A 19,020-nucleotide genomic window follows, 5' to 3' on the forward strand; every position below is an offset into this window, starting at 1 on the left:
TCAACCTTAATTAACTCCAGAACAGATAAGGAAAGTTAAAACTTTTTTGCGTTTTTCTTTCCAAGCTATTGAGGCCCACTGAACAAACCAAAGAATTAAACTATAGCGGTGCCATGCTGAGCGCTGAGGGTGTGCTCCAGAAAAAAGAGTGCTGTGGGATTCAGTAATAACAGAGGCAATTATAGTCTGGGTTCAGTGGGGATGCTATCCCAGAAGTGCTATTTCTTAGATACAAACAACTCATGAGGGCTTCATCGAGGTATCGGTAATGGCTCATCCAGGAGGGCTTGAGACTTCTGTATGATGAGTGATCACAAGTGGCTCTGGCTGGAGCACAAACACATGCATCATGCCACATTCTTTCACTGCCTGCGAGCTTGTGCAGATGGTTTTGATTACACAGTCGAAGAATTAGTTTAGCTGCAGTCAGTTACAGACTTGGCATGAAACTGCTGGAAAAGCTAGTTGGGATTCACTGTCATTACTTTTTCAACTTTGCATACCTGAGCAGATGGACTGGAATAAATCTGAACACTTAATAATCCAGTATTACTGATTAAATACTGTTTTTATTGGAAAATCCTACTTATTATTATTGTCAAATCATAAGATTGTAGGAAAAGAGGAAGAGGGATGTAGTTTCATCTACCATACAAAAAGGTACTATAACTGAAATCTGACACACATTTAGCCCAGAATATACCAGAAATCGGGAGATACAGATGTGAAATGCTCCAGCTTCAGAGGGAAGTCTGGAAAAAAAAACAAGCTACACTGCAAATCTCAGCACATGATAGCCGTGAAATAAAAAAGACATTGTCATTGTAATTTACAGAGCAACAAACTGTTGTAGAAGTCTAATATTGCAGGATCCACCTATTCTGCAATTTTATATTTTATTGCAATTTTTATAAGGTCCTAATAACAGGTAGATTGCACCAGGTGCAATCAACTAGTAGCTTGAGAGAGCTTTTGAGCAAATATCCTAGCACTTCCAAAAATAAAACTTTCATACCCACTCTTTCTACCAACAAGCAAATGTACAGTGAAGTACAAAGAAAGACAAACTTGAATTCCTTGAAGATTTTGTTTACCATGGGTCTTTGGTTTTAACCAATTATAAACTCACAAAACCTCAGACTGCACAATTGCTAAATGCCTCTGCAAATCACAATTTTACAGCCTTGTAGAAATGCTGTTGTTTTACTCACAAAGATCAATTGCAGTACTCACTGTTTTTTTCATGTAAGGAGTTCTAATACAATTTAAATCACGGGGAATTGGTACTGCACACAGATAATGGAAGACAAATCAAGCTAATAATTCAGATGCGACAATAATGTGGTTGTGAGACTTATTATTCTGCTGTAACTCAAATTTCTAAATTGTTACTTCTTTACTGATACATTCTCTAAAAAAAGGATGAAAATTTTATGACTACCAACAATTACACATTAAACACAAATTTCCTACAGGTTATTAAAAAAGGAGAGGAGGGAGAAAACTTAAATCAGATGCCCCTTTCACTTACTTTTCAGGACTGTCGGGGAATTTAATCCGTAGCTCTTGATTTTTATAAGATCTTTTTTCAAATGTCAGGATCATCTTCTTCACTGAGCTCTCATCGAGAGGTTCGGCCTTTTAACATGTAAAAGGGACAATTGTTTTAGTGTATTTGCAATTACAGGCACTTTATTATAACACAAAAACCTTTCTGAATTAAAATTATACAGTGGCCTTGCCAAAAAAAATCAATCAAAAACAACATTAGACAGGAAATTTACCAGCATGTGCTTTGAGTAGTTTTTACACTGCCTGATCATGCCCTGCACTGAATGGACAGCCTACTGCCGCAATTAAAAGAAAAGCAACTGATTTAATAATGTGTTGTTGGTGCTGCTCCCAGTATCAGCTGCACAGAATCCCAAACAATGAAGAACGCTTATGTGATGAAGTGCTTCAATAATAACTGCTCCGCACAAAACTGAAAAAAAAACCCATTAAGTATAACGCTTACCAAGACTCTCAAATCAAAGCTAAACCAGCTGTGATAATGTGAAATCAGTGGGTAGGTCTCTGAGCTGCCTGGTATATTCTTTTGTGAGCAAAATAATGTTATTAGTATTTGTTTTTCAAAAAAGAACAAAACAGCCCCTCCTCTCCAACCACTATCTGTACTCTTGTTAAAACCTGTAAAATCACAAATATGATATTAATGATGACAGCAAAACTCCTTTCATTAATAAGGAATTAGACAAAATGTCACCTTATCAAAAACGAATTGCCGCTCTCCAAAACACAGCGACGTTTCACATCCATCCTCACAATGCTACAAGGTAACGAAATTTGACAACATCATCCGTTAACGTATCCTGAGCCCTGAGCTGTGCTTCTCCGGTATTTCATCACAGAACTCATTTATATTACCCACCTCCTGATCCTCTTGATCCTCATTCTCCATGAGCTCCTGGAGCTTCTTCTTGTCGTGAACCAGGTCCTCACTTTTCGGGTCATCTGCCTCTGGGAATCGGCCGGCATCTCTGCCCACCGGCAGCCTCTGGCGCCCCCTGTGCTCCTCCTCTGGGTCATCGTCTCGCAGCCGCTTGGCGCCCTTGTCCGGCTAGGGAACCAGAGCCAGAGCTCGTTACCACACCCCGAGACGAACAGGGGGATCTGCACTCTCACAAAGTAGCTTACTCTTCAGTCTGGGGTCTTATACAGCATTACAAAACTGCACAGATATTTTACTGCTCAAACACTCACCCCCCCACCAAAATCACAATTTGATCAATTACAAGCCACGCATTTTTTTCAACCGAACTTGGCAAGTTGCATTTTAAACCACAACAAAAGTAAAATGTACACAGTAACTTGTAAACCTCCAATTCACATCACAAATAGATGAAGTTTTCTGATATGAACAGCGTCATATTCTGCAATTCAGAATGAGGCAACAAAACTGTCGGTGAGGTGAACTAACCTTATTACATTCAGGTGGATGCTGCACATTGGTGGTGGTGGAGGGGAGTCCCCACTACCTGTAAAGCGCTTTGAGTGGAGTGTCCAGAAAAGCGCTATATAAGTGTAAGAAACTAACTAACAAAGCAGACTTGCAAATACATCGCTTTTAATCCAACAGAAACATTGACTTTGACTTTGTTTTGCCAACAAATACTACTAACTCTGCACACAGATCATATTGGAAACTTTCTGTGGTAAATATCTGGTGCACGACCTGTACTTGATTCGCTCTGCATCTCATTAGTTATAACAGTGGCTAGTTAGCAGGAAAGGCCGCCTCACATCACAATTCAAGACCAACATAGCGACTGTCCAGTACTTTCACAAAGTTCACGATTTTGTGCTTAAATCAGAATTTATCAAATTTTGCGACACCAATTAATTTGTTACCAAGATTCAGTCTGAGAAACTGAACTATGATGTGTGAAGGAGGCTGACTGTTGGCAAAACATACAAAGAACAAAGTGACATTTACCGACGACATATGCATGCAGTCCTATAGGTCACTGCTTGGTAGAAACACCGCTGACAGCAATTACTGCTGTCACTGTTTCTGGACAAGTCTCTACCAGCTTTGCACAGTGGGACGGTGTTATTTTTTCCATTCTCCCTTGCAAAATTGCTCTTGTTCTGATAAGCTCATTGGGGATAGTTGTCAAGACTTACTGTAAAATTTCAGTCAGGTTCAAGTCAGGAATTTGTATTAGATTTGTGTTTTTCAACTGGGCTGCTCCAAGACATTCACCCTCTTCTTATCAGACCACTTCGCTGTGGATTTGTCATTCCGGTGACTGTCCACTGAAATGTGAATTTTTGACCAGGTTTCAGGTTCTTGGATAACTGAAGCAGGTTTTCATCTAGAATTCACCTGTACTTTGATTCATCCACTTTTTCCTCAGCCCAGGAAGCTTCTCATTAGTCCCCGCTAATTAGAAACTGCTCCAAACACAATGCTTGAAAGCTGGAATAGAGCTGACTGGCTGATGTGCTATGTTGAGTTTGTTTGCAGTAGTATATCTCTATATGACATTTAAGACTAGCTCTTTTCAGTAAAATGTCTTTTTTACCTCTCACCCATATAGGCCAGTTTTCTGTAATAATAATTAATCCCTTACACTTATATAGCACTTTTCTAGACACACCACTCAAAGCGCTGTACAGGTAATGGGGACTCCCCTCCACTACCACCAATGTGCAGCCCCACCTGGATGATGTGAAGGCAGCCATAGTGCGGCAGTACTCTCCCCACACACCAGGTCTCAGTGGGGAGGAAAACAGAGTGATAAAGCCATTGCATAGATGGGGATTATTAAGTGGCCATGATTGGTAAAGGCCAATGGGAAATTTGTCCAGGATGCCAGGGTAACACCCCTACTCTTTTCGAGAAACGTCCTGGGATTTTTAATGACCACAGAGAGTCAGGACCTCGGTTTTACGTCTCATCCGAAGGACAGCGCCTTTTTACAGTATAGTGTCCCCGTCACTCTACTGGGGCATTAGGACCCACACAGGCCACAGGGTGAGCACCCCCTACTGGTCCCACTAACACCTCTTCCAGCATCAGTTTTAGCTTTCCCAGGAAGTCTTCCATCCAGGTACTAACCAGGCTGACTTCAGTGGGATGCCAGTTGTGAGTTGAAGGGTGATATGACTGCTGGCAACAAATCTGATCTGTAGGGACCAGGATATTGTTGAATCAACAGTGATTTTGATCTGTGACATATAACATTGCTAATCTGTCAAAGTTACTGTTGGCTTCACAGTGGCATCTCTAACCTGTCTCCTGCTTACCCAGCTGCTTCCAGCTGTGAAAGGGTGGCCTTTTCTAGGTAGTCAATGGACTTTACTATATTCAAAGGGACATGTAACCTTCTGCTGATCTGAGCCTCTCTAATACTTAATCCCTGACTTGTTTTAAAAGCTCCTTGGTATTCAATGTTGATTTGTCATATTCGTATATGGGTTGTGGCTTGAAATTCAATATCTATCTGGGGAAATAGAATGAGACAGGTGCATTTACTCTGAAGTAGAATCACTTTGATGACACATTTGATTACACTAGCATTGTGACTGTTTACACTATTCTTTTGCACTTAAACTGATTTATAGTGTAGAAAAGTGACTGAATGCTTAAGCAAATGAGAATAGTTAAGTTTCTTTAAAAAACTATTTGCATACTAGTTGCCAGTATTTGACAATGTGTTTGGAGTAGATTTGTTTGGTGTAAATATAAAGTCCTATTTGAAATTGGTAAGATTGCACGCTCAAACAGCAACAAAACAAGGAAACTGCAGGAGGTGAATAATTTTGCAAGGCACTGTAGTAGTTACTATTTAATATACTAGAATTATTCTGTAGCTTATCATGAAAACGTGCTTCACCGGTTAGTTTTGCTTCAAGTTAATAACAATGCGAAAGTAAATTGAAATTATAACTACATTAAAATGAAACTGAACATCAAGAAGACGGAGTACCTGGAATGCGGTGATCAAACCGATGGCACAACCGCAGCTGGTGGGGTCCAACTGAACAAAGTGACCCAGTTCAAGTACCTAGGCTCATGTGTCAACTCCAACTGCACTACCCTCCAAGACGTCAAGACGCGAGTCAGCGCCGCTTGGATGAAATGGCGGCAGGTCACTGGAGTACTGTGCAACAAGAAGACCCATTTGCGCCTAAAATCCAAAGTCTACCGCTCAGTGGTCGGACCAGTGGCCCTATACGGAACTGAATGCTGGCCACCGACAAAGAAACACGAACAGGCACTCCATACGATGGAAATGAAGATGCTGCGATGGACCCTCGGCTTGACAAGACTAGACCACGTCACGGATGAAGAAGTGCGAAAAACACTCAAAGTCGCCCCAAATCACTGAGAAAATGAGGGAATCGCGCCTGCGATGGTATGGACACGTGCTCCGCAGCAATGACACGTCAATGGCAAAGACCGCCCTCGAATTGAATGCGGAAGGACGCCGGCCCCGTAGACGAGCATTTACGCGCTGGCCGGATCCGTACGAAGTGGAAAAATCGGTGCAAACAAGCAGACCCCACATAAGTGGGAAAATGGGAAGAAGAAGAAGAGAAGAAATGCCATAAGGTGGCACTCTGCAGTGGTAAGCATTTGCTGCCTCTGGGCCCTGGGACAATTCTGGAGCTGGGGTGCAATCTGCATGGATATCTGTGTGGAGTCTGTATGTCCTCCCAGTGCTTGTGTGGGTTTTCTCTGGGAGCTCTGGTTTCCTCCCACAGTCTATAGACAGGCAGGTAAGTAAACTGCCTTCAGGGAAAACTGGCCCTGGTGTGAGTGTGTGACTGGTGCCCCTTCCAGGGTGTGCCCTGGGTTACACCCACTGCTTGTCAGGATAGGCTCCTGCTCCCTCATGACCCTGAACTGGAAAAAGCAGTTGAAACACGAATTGATGGATTAAATGCAATAACTACTTCACATGTCCAAAAAAAGCCTGACTTTAGCTTTTTTTCTGCATCTTAGGTTTAACTGCCAGAGATTATACACTACCTCCACTGGATAAGTGGAAATTTTGACAGTTAATTCAGTGATTTGGTAACCATTTACTGTTTGATTTGGCACAATGGTTTTGTAAATCCAAATTTTTAAAGCCCTCTTACACACAAGAGTGTTGAATTTCAAGCACTTTTCTACATTGCATGCAGCTGGAAATACAGAGGAAATCAGCACAAAGACAGTTGCGAAGGGCACGCTATGCTGCCGGCCATCGCACTGTAACGTAAAGATGCCCAATGAATGCCTTGCACAACACTAAGCAAATGCCAAACTCTTATCACAAAAAGAGAAAGGACAAGCAAAATAGGAAGCAAGCTTAAGTCACAAAGTTAGGAAGCAAGCAGCCAACTCATTAGAAAGCAATTTTACATTCAATTTTCATTTTAATATGTCTGCAAACAGTGCAATCAAGGTTTCATTTCCAAATGGTATTGCAGCTCAGACAAAGCCTGGAGGCCCAAGATAGCACGCTCATGACTGCCGACATTATTTAGGAACCATTAATAACACGGTTACATTTGAAGGAAAATGGACTTTTAGAACAATATGTTCCAGCGAAGAATAAAAATTTAAAACAGAGGGGAAAAAAGTAAATACTGCACATCTATAGACACTGCAGCCATTCTTAGTTCATACTTAATTTGCATATTTAAGAAATGTCACTTTATCGACTCTTTGTCTTTGAGGGCTTTATTATTGAAAATGCCATTGTAACTGTCCCCTTCCCTTATGTCCCCCACGTTTTTCATAAGTAGAGATGGACCGATTAGCGTTTTGTGAGGCCCATACCGATCGTCACTTTTCTGTCAGGTGGTTGGTGTGTTACTATCCAGCCAAGGACACAAAAGATGGTATAAACTAAAATTGTTTTACTAACAAGTAAGACAACGATTGTTGCAACCTCCCACATGAAGTGACAAGCTGCAGTCTAACAGTTCTTTTATCTAATGAAGATGACCAAAGGCCAAAATCTGAAAAGTATTTCCGACCTAGATAGTGTGGCTCTAGGTGAGATATCAAGCGGTAGAATCCTACATCTTCAATAACCGAAAATGGTTGGTTATCTAGCGCAATAAATTCCATTATTTTGGTCGTGATTCCTTTTGCTTTCCGGCTATTGCTGCTGTACTTTTGGGATCTCTCAAGTGTCGCTTGCACTGACGGTTGTCTTAATGTCGGTGTAGCTTTATCCGTCTTTGCTAGCTCTGCTAGTTTCCGATACTCACTGTACTTGGGCAGGTGATGTGCTCTCAAGTGTTGTATCAGGTTAGTTGTATTAAAATTCTTTGTGTTGCTCCTGCCACAAGAAACATTAGTTTTACAAACATTGCAAATAGCATTGGCTTGATCTGGATCAGATTTTTTTAAAAACTGCCAGACGGATGACATCTTTTCATTCCAAGGCACACACCGATCACATATTTAGAACGGAAATCAACTGATTCCGATCTATAGCTGATCGATCCTTCCACCCCTGTTCATAAGCTTCCAAGATCTTTTATTTTAAGGCCTTAAACAAGTATAGTTTAGAACTATCAATGCTAACTTGATAAAACAGCCCATTAGCAATTAGGAACCTGAAAAGAAAGTCTACAGAAAGAAAACCACTATTGCGCAACAATCAGTTACAATATTTTGGTGAACACATATAGAGATTACACAGAAAACCTAATCTTTCTTTTTATTCAGTTTATCTATAGCCCAAATGATCCCAAAGCCTTATCAAGTATTTTATTGACAAATTCTAATGAGGCAACATGCACACAATACAACAGCAAATTCCAGCAGCCACAGCTCTTTGTAAAGAGATTCATACTATATATTCTGAATCTAATCTAATTTCCACTCATTCCTTGGTTTTAGCAATGAGATTCATGTTTGGTGTCACTTTATCAAGTATTCAGAATATCATATCTTACTAAGATTTTTCACCACATGCTAAGATGACTGTAACTCTCTTCATCTTACCTTCTATTTCGATTACTTTTAATTTCAAATATTTGTCTCTAGACCAGTGTATCTCAAACCACAGTCCGTGGATGCCACACATCCTTAGAGGCTACAAGGCTTCAAGTGGGGTCTACAAAATAAAGACAAAGTATAAAGAATCCCACCTCGTCTGAGTGGCCAAACAAAAGTGACTAAGCTGCTATTTCTGTTTACATGGTGGTGTAGATGGTCCGTAGTGCCCAACCATCAACATAATAAAATCTCACTGCTTTGTGGCATGAAACAAGCACTGAACATAGATTTTGGCAGGGGAATACTGAAGAATTTTTTTACAGCAAGTGAGTCAATGGCATACAAAACGAACAGGTTTTTAAAACATCCTCAAACTAATGCATAAGCACAGAGCATAGAGTCTTCCCATGCACAGGACATCAATCCAGAACGTAGTCAACGAGAAAAAACAAAGACCACAATTCCAGAAAACGCTCTGAAAGCATCTATGAAAGCAAGTTCTCTGGGCTGCTAAAAGTTAAAAAAAAATCCCACACCATTGGAGAAAAATACTCTTCCAGCTGCTGTGAAAATGTGTGAAGTAAAGGTAAGCAAAGTAAACTGAGGCTATAGCACTTTCTGACGACAGTAGGTAAGCAAACTGAAGAGCTGTCAAATGATGCAAAATGCCAGCTCACTAAAAGACTGAAACGTGAACAGTTTACACTTCAGTCTGATGAGGCAACGGATGGTGGTGATGCAGTGAAATGACTAGTTTATATTTGACTGGGGGGTAAAAAAGAAAATCCTCCAAGACTGTCAGATGTTACCAGAACAGACTGCTGAGGAAATGCTGAAATCGCTGGATGATGTTGTGAAAGCTGAATCACTGAAAGGGAGACATGCTGCTGTTTACACTGACAGTGCCACTGCTGTAACAAGCAATATATAGGAGTGGTGTTACAGGAGGAACAGCAGCCATCAGCCACTGGCGATGTAACTGTGTGAACACCTCCAGTCTCTTGCATGAAAGGAAAACATGCCCCAAATGACATGACATGACACATGAAAAGCTGCTGTCCATCTGGGACTCTCGGGGGTTCCTCTGGGGTAAAGTCGCCTGGCTAGTCTTTTTCTGAAACCCACGATTTTGTCATGATCACTTTTGTAATCCTCATCCTCAGGTGATCAAGTCTCCTCTTTTTCTCTTTCAGAATTTGACTCACTTTCAAAAAATGGGCAATTTAAATGCATCATGAAGACCCTATATTTCAAATCCTAATTGAAAAGCAACTCTTTACACTACCCATGAAACTTTTAAAATACAGCTAAGGTCTCAGCCATCAAGTTTGGTCTGTCTGACACTGGGAGGGGTTGTTTTCTCATTTATTCTTCATTACACGTGTTTTACAGGTATGTTCAATATCTGTTAATGTGATCTACTATTTCACATTTATCGAAAGTTCCCAGACTCTCTGCCACCATTATGTGTTACTGTAATGCACTGATATGCAAAACTGATATTCTTTTTTGGTGCAGAACTGGAAATAGGTTAAAAGCCAAATATGTCTCCAACATAAATCTTAAAATAACTATTGGAATTTAGCTTATCCTCATAACACATCTATGCACTACAATGGGTCTTTCGGCTCTTTATTCGACCTTCTCTAATGCTTCCTGATCTCTTTCCTAAAGTGGTGAACAGGACTGTATGCAGTAAAACAATGGGGACCTCACTAATGCATTGCAGAGTTTCTACATAACTGCTTTTGACTTGCTAAGTAGCCAAGCATTCTGTTTGCCTTTTGTTAAGTGCTTATGTGCAAAGATTAGACACAATAATTTTACAAATTTATGAGGTGCTTTTCTAATTCTGCACCTCTCACGGTAGAATGAAGTCATATACTCTTCTTAGGTATACACAACACTCTATGCTGACTAATAATGAATTTGATTCTTTATTTGATGATCTGATGAGACATCTGCCTTCATCTGATTTTACAAAGCCCTTCCTATTATCACCTGATCATCTTTGTGAATTATATGACTGATCTCTAAGAACCCTTGGGTTTACACAATCTGGATTCATTCCATTATGATTTTTTACTAATACTTCAGTTTCTAATACTTCCAATTTATATTATAAAGTTATGAATGTGTATATTGTGTTTTGTGATAATGAGTATAACTGCAAAACCTTCATTAGAGGAGCAGAGCGGTGGCTCTGCAGCTAAGGATCTGCACCTGTGGCTGGAAGGTTGCTGGTTCAAATCCTGCAGCCGGCAGAGGAATCCTACTTACTCTGTTGGGCCCCTGAGCAAGGCCCTTAACCCAAACTGCTACAGGGGCTCTGACCCCAAGCTTCTCTCTCCCTGTCTGTGTGTTTGTATCTCATGGAGAGCAAGCTGGGGTATGTGAAACAAATTCCTAATGCAAGAAATTGTATAGGACTAATAAAGTGATATTATGTTAAACATTTCTTTTACTACTAACAACAGACCGAAAAAGTGCTTGGGTTTTGTTTTTGTTTGGATGAACTCATCCTTTCAAGTTGGCCATTCAGGTTTCCTTTTTCAAGGCAGATGGCATTTTACAATATTTCTTTATTTATAATCTCCAAGCTGTTATTAATCGCATTTAACAGATACGTAATTAATGTTGGGGATGCTTCAGTGATTTTGTTTATCTTTGAAATATTCTCTTACCACGTTATTATTAATAATAATTATTTAAAATCTGTCCTAATTACTCCCCACTGTCAAAGTAATAGGTATGTCCAATTTATGTTCTGAAGACCCTGTTTTATTTGGTCTTGGTGTTCGATGGTTGTGAACAAATCATACCATTGAAGCACAAAGAAACTCTTCTTTACTTTATATTCTTACACTTTTTCTCTCCCTCACTCCTGAAGGCTCCTCAATAACCGAAATGAGATTTCAAAGACTTCAACTGATTATAATTGATCATCTCTGACAATTCTTATAATGTATGTATACTACCAGAAATAACTACCGGGGACAGAGTCAAGACCACGTACACCCAGTGTCGGTAAATGAGAAATCGGGTAACACTCGCTCTGTGCTAGCTTTCAGCCACATCAACATTTTCCTTTGCTCAAGAGAAGAGAGACGAAAAACAGTTAATTGAGAAAATATGCTAGAATCTTCTCGTCCCTTTAATGACGATCTTAACAGTGTGTGGAGCAAAGCACTTAAACGCAAACAACAAAACAGAACTAGTTTAAGCACCACATATAGCATCACAGAATTCCAATACCTTAATTTAAAAACAAAGAAGCTGCATTTTTTCCTAAACACACTGAAAATGGACCTTTTCTCAAAATACGTACACACAAATTGTTCTTCCACAATGTATTTATTTACACTCAAGAAACGGTTCTACTCAGGTCCGAGACCCGTACAAACCACGGCCTAGCGCTGTAAGTTCATTTCCGAACACCCGTAAACAAGTTATATATTATATATTTACCTGATAACTCAAAAGTTCACCTACATCCATGGTGAATACTAAAAACCGAATAAGTTAACGTTCTTCTAAATAAACAAGTTTTAAATCCCACCAGCAAACTGAACCATCGATGCTCTAAGAAATTTTAAAAAGTACCACGCTGCCGTAAATCAAATTATCCCACTGACGCAAAATGCGTTTGTTGTGCGACAGACAGCGTTTGTGCCGTGAGTCAAAATGTACAGTACGGTAGTTTTACTTGTACCGCTGAAAGGTTGATTTTTAACCTTTTATTTACTAACGTTCTTGCGAAATTTTGGATTCTTATTTTTTGAAGAAAATTTCGGTAGTTTTTCGTACTTGTGCTCACTTAATAAATGCTTACACTATTAGCAATTAAGAGGCAAATTAGGGTCCAGATTCACTAATTCTTTTGTACGAAGCAAATTGGCATCGTTATCATTTTTTCTTATTTGGTGCGATCTTATACCCAATTTAAACCTATTAGAGTAGCGATACGATCATTTTAAAAACATATAAAATGCCTTGATAAAAAGTGAAGGGATTAACATTTCTTCCTAAATTTGCTTAACCTGCTTCTGGACAATTAAATTATATGTCCTGCTTCAAAATACAATGATAAAAATGGAAGTAAAGCTGTCTTTTAATGCTGAAAAATAATTTATATTTTACTTTACAGCAACAAATGGGGTTCTATAACTGATCATGCAATTTCTCACTCCGAATGAAACATTTCCCTTCATAATCATCTTGTATAACAGTCGGGTGTACGCATCGGTACTCTGCCTGTCTTCCAGGATTTCATGGAGAAAAACATTACTAACATTAGTAACAGAACATTACTAACATGTTTAATCGTTCTCCATCCAGAAGGAGGTTTAAATTAAAAAAATAGATGATTGTTTTAACTTTGTTTCTGTTTGAACTGGTTCTGAAAGACACCACACAATCCTCCTGCTTAGTTCTCTCTGCCTCACATTTTCTAAATCCCATTTGTACTGCACCTTTTAAAGATGGTTCCAAGATCAGCACAATCTCTGGAAAGAGTGGATACAGAAGAAGCCTATATGCTGTCCTGCCATCCAAAATAAACCACAGCACCCTTATACAGTAACTCATGCAGTGAAAATGAACAAGCTATTAGGACAAATGTTATGGCCTGGGTGTCAGATCTATAGCAAGCAAATTCTATAGGTTTTTCCTCTCTAGTTTATTCTCTGTTTGTGGAATGTGCACTTTCTGCACATATTTCTGGTCATAGCAAATTCATGCCCTTATTTGAATGCAAAGTATTTTTATAAAAACCTTCAATTTTGTTAATAATACCAAATTACTATTCTGGTAGATAGAACTTGAATGGAGAACTGTAAATATCACAGTGACTAACAACACTTAGAAGGAAATTTTATAAAACTCCTGAAACCCAGTACTACAGTACTGTATGTACTTCAGACCAATGTCTAAACTCAGTTTAATCCTCCATCTCATTTATATAATGAATACATCCCCAGGACTTAAAATGCAAGGAGCCTTGCTGTGCACTATGGAAACAAACTAGTTTTTTTGTTTTCGATTCTTGTATCTCCTGCCTGTTGTCAGTGTAAGAACACTGTGCCAACACCGTGGCCTTACAGAAAGCACGAGAGGAAGGACGCATCCTCTGGGGAACACAGATTCAAGGACACTCAGCATTATGCTGTGAATTACAATAGCAAGCTACCGGCTTATCACCTCGAACAATTAAATTGTTTCTAGTTTTTTTCTCCTTTTTGTTTTTCTTTGAAAAGGCCTCTCCATTCACCACTCAATCCTGGACCCATGAAATGTTTAGTCTCGCTCTGCGTTTAGAAAACACAGGCACATTGTTGACCTGATGACTTTGAGATCTATAGAAAAGCATGTTGTGTATGAAAAAACTCCCCCGTCAGCTTCCTTTCAGGTGCTCCTTCTGAAATATTGTCGCAATAGGTGTATTATTACAAGTAATGTGTGATTGCACCCCACTAAAACTCATACATTCTCATAAAGTCTGGTTCACAATATATCCAAGGGTATCAATGAAGCTAATGACTAATCTCCCACTCAACCAAAACTAATATTATATTTTTGGTCATCATATTATATGAAAATGCCTGCTCCCTGGAAAAAGTTTAAAGAAGGGAGACCACAATTCTTCTCAATCTGAAAGTAAATTGAATATATTTAATTCAACAAAAATTTTAAATTTCCTAAGTCTTGAATAAAGAAGATAGTATGGTGGATTGGACTCAGATATTTAAAATTAAATAAAGGCTTTGATAAAATGTTAGTGACAATTGCTCTATGTCACAATCAAAACTGAAATGATAAGGAGGGCTCAGTGTAAATTGATGACAGACAGACACATTTTTAACGTGAAAGAGCAGAAGTGATCTACAGAAAACTATCACGCTGACGTGTTTTGTAACCAGCACTCAGAGAACTAGATAGCAATCATGCTATCTAGGCAAAGTACCTTATGCTTTTTTAAATGCTTTATAACGAGTAACAAAAAACATACAACAATAAGTAACATTAAATTAAATAAAGCATGCATATATTATACGAATTGACAGGGATAATCAATTACTTTCTAAAAATAATTTCACATAACTTTGGTTATCTTTCTTATTTTTAATGTTCTGAATGGTTTTAATGTAAAATCCCATTTCTATTTTAAACAGATTATGTATCCCCCCATAATCAGTATTAGCTTTCTTATTAATATACAATTTTGATCCATATGTGTGAGTGTAAAATAAAGCAGAGTGTAAGATTTTCTTAAATAAAATATTGATCATCTAATTTGAGTTTAAATATTGGATAATATTTGTTCAACAGGATAAATTTTAAGAATAATTTTGACCCTTCTTTAATTTCATTGGTAAGACAATACATATTTTCCATACTTTTTGCTATTTTATATTATAATTTGAGATCCAATTAGTCTTTGCAGGTGGAATGTACAGTATGTGTCACGATCGCTAACAACGCCTCTTAAGGGCGCTCCAGCCCTTCCTTGTTCTGCCCCATTGTCTGCACCTAGTCCCTAATCCCGCTCCCCCTTAAAAGCCAGACGCGGACCTTACTCCTAGTTCCTCATTGATTTCCACATCAGGAGAGCCCGTGGTCTTGCTGCGTCTGGCTCCGTTATGCTTTTAACTTTCTGTTCCTAGTTCCTGGTTCCCCTCGCCGGTTCCGACCCGGTTCCTGTTCCCCCCCCTCCGGATGGATCGCCTGGCTATGGACTTCAGCCCTTGTTTCTGATTTCCCGTTTGGATTTCCTACATGGATTGCTCGCCTGGATTCACTTCCCCTGGACACCTGCACTGCATGGACACGCCCCCCGTCTCCAGACCCTTTTCCTGCATGACCATTTTTCCCCTTGTGTCTTCACTATTCTGGATCGCGTCGTCCGCATAGGGCCCGGAAAGAACTGTTCGTGACAGTATGTTGGTAAACGTATGTTCCTTATATAATTGTTACATTTCTTTTCTAAAATGTTAACACCTAGCGTTTTGTTGGGTGGTGTTAATTCATTGGTTTAGTAATTATAGGTTCTGCAGTAGCCAGTAAAGAGAGTATCCCCCTAAGGATAGCATCAAATACTATTGTAAATTCTTTTGGTATAACTGACATTTTAAAGATCTCCTGGCCATTTATTCATAAAAGTAATAATTGCTTACACTTATATAGCCCTTTTCTGGACACTCCACTCAAAGTGCTTTACAGGTAATGGGGAGTCCCCTCCACCACCACCAATGTGCAGCCCCACCTGGATGATGTGACGGCAGCCATAGTGTGCCAGAACGCTCACCACACATCAGCTATCAGTGGGGAGGAGAGCAGAGTAATGAAGTCAATTCACAGATGGGGATTATTAGGAGGCCATGATTGGTAAGGGCTAATGGGAAATTAGGCTAATGGGGGGGAAAAAAGGACCTTGGTTTTACGTCTCATTTGAAGGACAGCACCTGTTTACAGTATAGTGTACTCGTCACTATACTGGGGCATTAGGACCCACACCGACTGCCCCACTAACACCTCTTCCAGCAGCAACCTTTCCCATTAGGTCTCCCATCCAGGTACTGACCAGGCTCACACCTGCTGAGCTTCAGTGGGTTGCCAGTTGTGAGTTGTAGGGTGATGTGGCTGTTGGCATAGGGTAGAGTAGTAAGAGTAGGGAGCTATCGTGGTGTCCGGGCCAAATTTCCCTCCTTCTCTCTTAACCATGGCCTCCCAATTGTCCCCATGTATGGCTTGCTCTTGCCCTGTGATGGACTGGCGCCCCATCCAGGGTGTACCCTGCCTTGTGCTCGTTGCTTACAGGGTAAGGCTCCAGCTTCCCGTGCCACCCTGTGGTATAAAGCAGTTTGGTAAATGACATGACATTGTCACGCGGGCTTGCGTGCTTGCGAGACACACCAGAAAAATAATAGAACCTAATCATAACGGGAAAGGGTAGGAGCGCCCTCTAGAGGAGGGATGTGGAATGTAACAGAGATGATGACATGAAGTCTTAAAGGTCTTCAAAAATTCTCATTTAGTAATTGTCACACCAATATAATACAATTGTCATATCATCTTTGAAAAAATATTTATTTTTAAAATGTATCCTTTTTATTCCAAATACTATGTATTTGGGGAGAAATTGTGCTCATAAACCGATGCCCAAGATAAGAGTACCTGTTTATGATAATTTGATAACTTAATAGGGATCTTGTTAGCCTCAAAATTCTGAAATACATTCACACTCTGAAATACAAATTTAGGGATGCCATTCCAAACACTGTCTGTATTTTTAGTTTTTTATCAGCAATTAAGTTTCCAATTAAGTTTAGAAATCATATGTGATGTTTTACAATCACAAAATGTGGGCTTCCTTGATCCTGTTTATTCTATTGGTTTTAAATAATATATTTATTATATCAAATAACAATATTTATTTTTCCAGATAAAATTATATAGGAGCTTATCAAGGTTATTTTTTACAAATGAGAGTATCTAATGCAAGTGCACTCTGTAGTAATCAAGATATTCCATCTGCTTTTGAGAGAAGCACATGTTCTGTTAATGCTAGGCCATTAACCAAGCATGTTTTTTTTTTATTTTCTTCCATATTGGGAGTAAAATGAATTTACTTCTTTCTGTCTGATCTTTACATATTTTAATTCCTGAATAAGTTACAATTTGCTTCACCGGAATGTCACATACTGTTTCAAAATAACATTCTTTTAAAGGAAAACGTTTATCAGTATTCAGAGCTAAACCTGATACAGACAAAAATATTAATGCTTTTTTTTAACTTCTTTCTCATTTCAGTTCAATCATCAGCTAATTGACAAATTTTAATTCCTGTTCCCAATAGATTTATACCATGGGAATGGTCTGTATTGATACAAAGGGACATTATTTACATTACCAATAGAAATAATAGGGGTGTAACGGACAGCCTTACCTAATGCCTATTAATTTAAAATCTTAGTGATGTACCACTAGAGAGTTTGATTGAACTATTGTATCCATTGTATAGCATCTGAACAATCCATCGTGGCCAACAGCCATATCACACTGCAACTCACAACTCACACCTGGCAACCCAATGAAGCCCAGCAGGTGTAAGCTTGGCCAGTACCTGCATGGGAGATCTCCTGGGAAAAACTAAGGTTGCTCCTGGAAGAGGCGTTAGTGAGGTCAGCAGGGGTCGCTCTCCCTGCAGTCTGTGTGGGTCCTAATGCCCCAGTATAGTGACAGGGACACTATACTGTAAAAAGGTGCTGTCCTTTGGATGAGACGTAAAACTGAGGTCCTGACTCTCTGTGTTTATTAAAAATCCCAGCGTATTTCTCAAAAAGAGTAGGAGTGTAACCCCGGCGTCCTGGCCAAATTTCCCATTGGCCCTTACTAATCATGGCCTCCTAATAATCCCCATCACTCTGTTCTCCTCTCCGATAATAGCTGGTGTGTTGTGAGCATACTGGTGCACTATTGCTGCAGTCGCATCATCCAGGTGGGGCTGTACACTGGTGGTGGTGGAGGGGAGTCTCCATTATCTGTAAAGTGTCCAGAAAAGCTATCTAAGTGTAAGGAATTATTATTATTATTATTATTATTATTATTAACAACATTCTGAAAGAGTCAATCAAAACCAAAAACTCATAATGCTTTACAGAGAAAGTTGTGTTCCAACTTTAAAAAAAGCTTTATAAAAATTGTAAAATAATATCAAGCTGTCATCCTTAACAAAGTCATTGTAATATATCAGTTCCAAATTAAAAAGAATATTATTACAATATGTCTACCTTTCAATAAATCTGACTGTGATTCATTAATGATCTAAATGCCCTTTAAGTCTGTTAGCAAATATTATGGCAGGTACTTTTACATCATTATTAAATAAAGTTATGGGCCTTCAGTTTTTTCTAATACCAGAGTCCTTATTAGGTTTGGGTATAAGTGATATTAGTCCTTGATTCATTGAATGGGGCATTTATTTTGCTTCTACAGCTTCATTAAACAGAAGTAAAAGAAATTTATCTCATCTTGAGAATATATATAGAATTCACTGTTCATCATTCTCAACACATTTGTTGTCAGTTTATTAATCAGTTTTGACATCTGTTATAGTTATTAAAAGTATCCCATGCGCTCTTCTTCTCTAAAGCTTCATGTAATTAAAACAGCAGCTACTCCATATGAGCAAGCCACACAACACCAGGATATTGTAATTGCTGATAATTACCTCTTTAGCCAAGGTACAACTTCAAAACGCATCACAAAGAGCACTGATCTTTATCACCATGTAGAGGATGACGGTGCATATTTAACTCGCAAGTGTTGGTTTATAGAGTCTCCTGCTATAATGAAGTTTTCCACTGAAGCTAAGCAGGTGTGAGCCTGGTCAGTACCTGAATGGGAGACCTCCTGGGAAAAACTAAGGCTGCTGCTGCTGCTGCTGCTGGAAGAGGTGGGGGGGCAGCAGGGGGTGCTCACCCTGCAGTCTGTGTGGGTCCTAATGCCCCAGT

General features: G+C 39.3%; 1 protein-coding gene across 1 annotated transcript in view; it reads right to left on the reverse strand.

The window, feature by feature from the left end:
• ctnnbl1 (catenin, beta like 1) overlaps positions 1-12,126 on the reverse strand; it is a 65,728-nt gene extending 53,602 nt beyond the window's left edge. Inside the window, exons 1-3 of the mRNA XM_088937739.1 lie at positions 11,978-12,126; positions 2,432-2,620; positions 1,532-1,638 (exon numbers count right to left, since the gene is read on the reverse strand). Of these exons, the coding sequence (XP_088793865.1) occupies positions 1,532-1,638; positions 2,432-2,620; positions 11,978-12,007 (326 nt within the window). The 5' untranslated portion in view covers positions 12,008-12,126. The remainder of the gene's footprint in view (positions 1-1,531; positions 1,639-2,431; positions 2,621-11,977) is intronic.
• Between the last annotated feature and the right edge of the window lie 6,894 nt (positions 12,127-19,020).

The sequence above is a fragment of the Atractosteus spatula genome, chromosome 19 (assembly GCF_055471065.1).
Source record: "Atractosteus spatula isolate fAtrSpa1 chromosome 19, fAtrSpa1.hap1, whole genome shotgun sequence".
In the NCBI taxonomy this organism is placed as follows: domain Eukaryota; kingdom Metazoa; phylum Chordata; class Actinopteri; order Semionotiformes; family Lepisosteidae; genus Atractosteus; species Atractosteus spatula.